The 2260-nt window shown below is 60.7% G+C and overlaps 1 protein-coding gene across 1 annotated transcript in view; it reads left to right on the top strand.

The window, feature by feature from the left end:
* Positions 1–163: 163 nt before the first annotated feature.
* GGTG_13683 (hypothetical protein) overlaps positions 164–2260 on the top strand; it is a gene marked incomplete at its 3' end in the record, with an annotated part of 5847 nt that continues 3750 nt past the window's right edge. The window contains exon 1 of the mRNA XM_009231600.1: positions 164–2229. Within this exon, the coding sequence (XP_009229864.1) occupies positions 358–2229 (1872 nt within the window). The 5' untranslated portion in view covers positions 164–357. The remainder of the gene's footprint in view (positions 2230–2260) is intronic.

Here is a 2260-nt window from a genome sequence, read left to right as displayed (position 1 = left end):
CCGAGCCAGCCACCTCAGGGGCCGAGAAAGGAGACGGAGAGTCCACTCAACCGATTCCATCGCCTCGACGCGCGCAATCGCGAGAACGTGGCGTACGCCGGATTAAATATCCGGACGTCCGCTGACATCTTCGAAGAGGGCCAAAGGCAGCATGAAGCGGCTAGGACGGAGAGGCAGGCCCGGCGGAACACGGGACATACGGGTGACGAACAGGTCGGGGCGGATAAAAACCGCCAGCGGGTTAAAGCTGGAAGGCCGAGGAAAGATCCGTCCGCATACAAACCGGTTGCTAAGCCGGGGGACTTATTTCGGGCATTCGAGGCTGCGCAGAACGAGGTCAGAAGGGCCGAGGCAGGGATGCATCCTAACGCATGCGATCGGGAGAGCCTAGAGCGTGCGGGTCCCGGCATTCAAACCCCAGCAGACCTGTTCCAGGCTGCGCAATTTAATTTTGACCGGGTCATGTTGGAAGAGAGGCGCAGTCAAGGGCGGCGTCGCGGTCAAAGCCGGAAAGGTGGACCGTCGAAAGAGAGCCCAGCCGAAAGCCAGGGTACCGTACCGATGACGGAGTGGCTCGACGATCGTGCTGGGCAATGCCCCCCACAACAACCAACCGGCGGTCGAGAGAGCAGGGCGAATGTGGGAGGTGGTGTTTCCAGACCGGGCAACGAACCTCAGGAGTCGAGGAAGAGACGAGGTCCGAATAGCGTCGGTCAGCCGCAGTCAAAACGGGCCCGGACGGCGCTGCGTCTAGAGAGGAGCGACGACGAAAAGAGGCGAGATCTTGCCAGCATCCTTCGCAGCTTAGATGAAGAATTTGCCGAGAAGGAGCGACTGTCCCACGCGGGGGCGTGGTGTGCGGCTATCCCCGACAGCAGAAAGGTGTCTACCGTCCAGGAGTTTTACAAAGCGTTCCACGACAAGCGTACGCTGCCGATACATACATGCATGGTCTGCTATCGCAAATGCGCCAGGACCGAGCTGGAAGAAATTGATTGGGATTTGTGGACGGCTAGTCTTATCGCGAAGTCAGACGGCTCGCCTTTTAAATGTCGCGAATGCTTCCCCGCGGGGGAGAAGGTTTCGGGGTGTACAGATTGCCTGAAGCAGATGGGGAGTGGTGTGTTGTCTCCTGCAGGCCAGCTCCACAGCCGCCTGGGTTGCGAGCATATGTTCCCGGATGAGTTGAAGGGCCTTACGCCAGTTGAGGAGAAGCTCATTGCGTTGAACTCATGTTATGGGTTCATCACCAAGTACAGCTTGCCGGAGGGGTGTAAACAGAGCGCGAGATATCCGAAGCACGTTAAGGGGCATATTACAGTATTTCCCAATAACGTACAGGACCTCGTCAGCAATGTTCTCCCCCACCCGCTGTTGAAGGTGATGGATGAGATCCATGTCTCTTGGCAGGGGCGGGAGAAACCGGCACCGCGTGACCTATCGGCACTTTTGTCGGTGAGGCGCCGTGTCGTTGAAAGGGCGCTGGTGTGGCTGAAAAGGAATAACCCGCTATATGCGAAGATCCACATCGATACGGCCGAAATGGACACTTGGAAAGCGCCGCCGCACGGTGTGCCCCCTCAAGTCTACTCGCGTTTGGAGCGGAACGAGCCGTCGGCGTGGGAAAAGGCGCGAACGGGGCAGGTCGTACCACTTACGGAGCGCGGCCTAGAAGCAGGGGAATCGAGGGATGTCCGAGAGGTTCTTGCAGCGCTAGAGCGGGGGTTCGATGTCGGAGGCGGCGGCGAGGCGTGTGTAGGCGGGGGAGCAGACTCGGAGGGCGAAAACGGGGGCGAGGAGGCGGCGGTAGAGCCGGAGAGTGCAGTGGCTGCGATCCACGAGATCAGTTCGTCTGGGATGTTCGCTCTCGACGTGGGACCGGATGTTGCCGATGCTGAGAAGCTGCGGTACGTCTGCGACGCGCTGGGTCGTCGGGCCGCTGGCGGGAACGAGTCGATCGGCGCAACCTGGGTGGGACCAAGCGAGGGGCGGCGGGCTGGAGGAGCGTCCGAGCCGTATATCGGAGTATCCCGCGGGGAGGACTTTGCCGACTCGTTGGACGCGCGGTTCTTCGCTAAGGCCTTTCCGACGTTGTTTCCGACGGGAGGCGGAGGCCCGCGACAGGCGGAAGAGCGTGTCGAGGAAGAAGGGACAGGAGGAGGCACGCACGCGGCCACGGCGCGGGGTCTCATAGCGTCGAGGAACATGAGCCTAGAAAAGTGGGCCAGGGTGGTGCTACAACGACACGGCGGTCGCTTCG

The sequence above is a fragment of the Gaeumannomyces tritici genome (genome assembly GCF_000145635.1).
Source record: "Gaeumannomyces tritici R3-111a-1 unplaced genomic scaffold supercont2.33, whole genome shotgun sequence".
Classification (NCBI taxonomy): domain Eukaryota; kingdom Fungi; phylum Ascomycota; class Sordariomycetes; order Magnaporthales; family Magnaporthaceae; genus Gaeumannomyces; species Gaeumannomyces tritici.
This window is presented reverse-complemented; position numbering and strand designations above follow the sequence as displayed.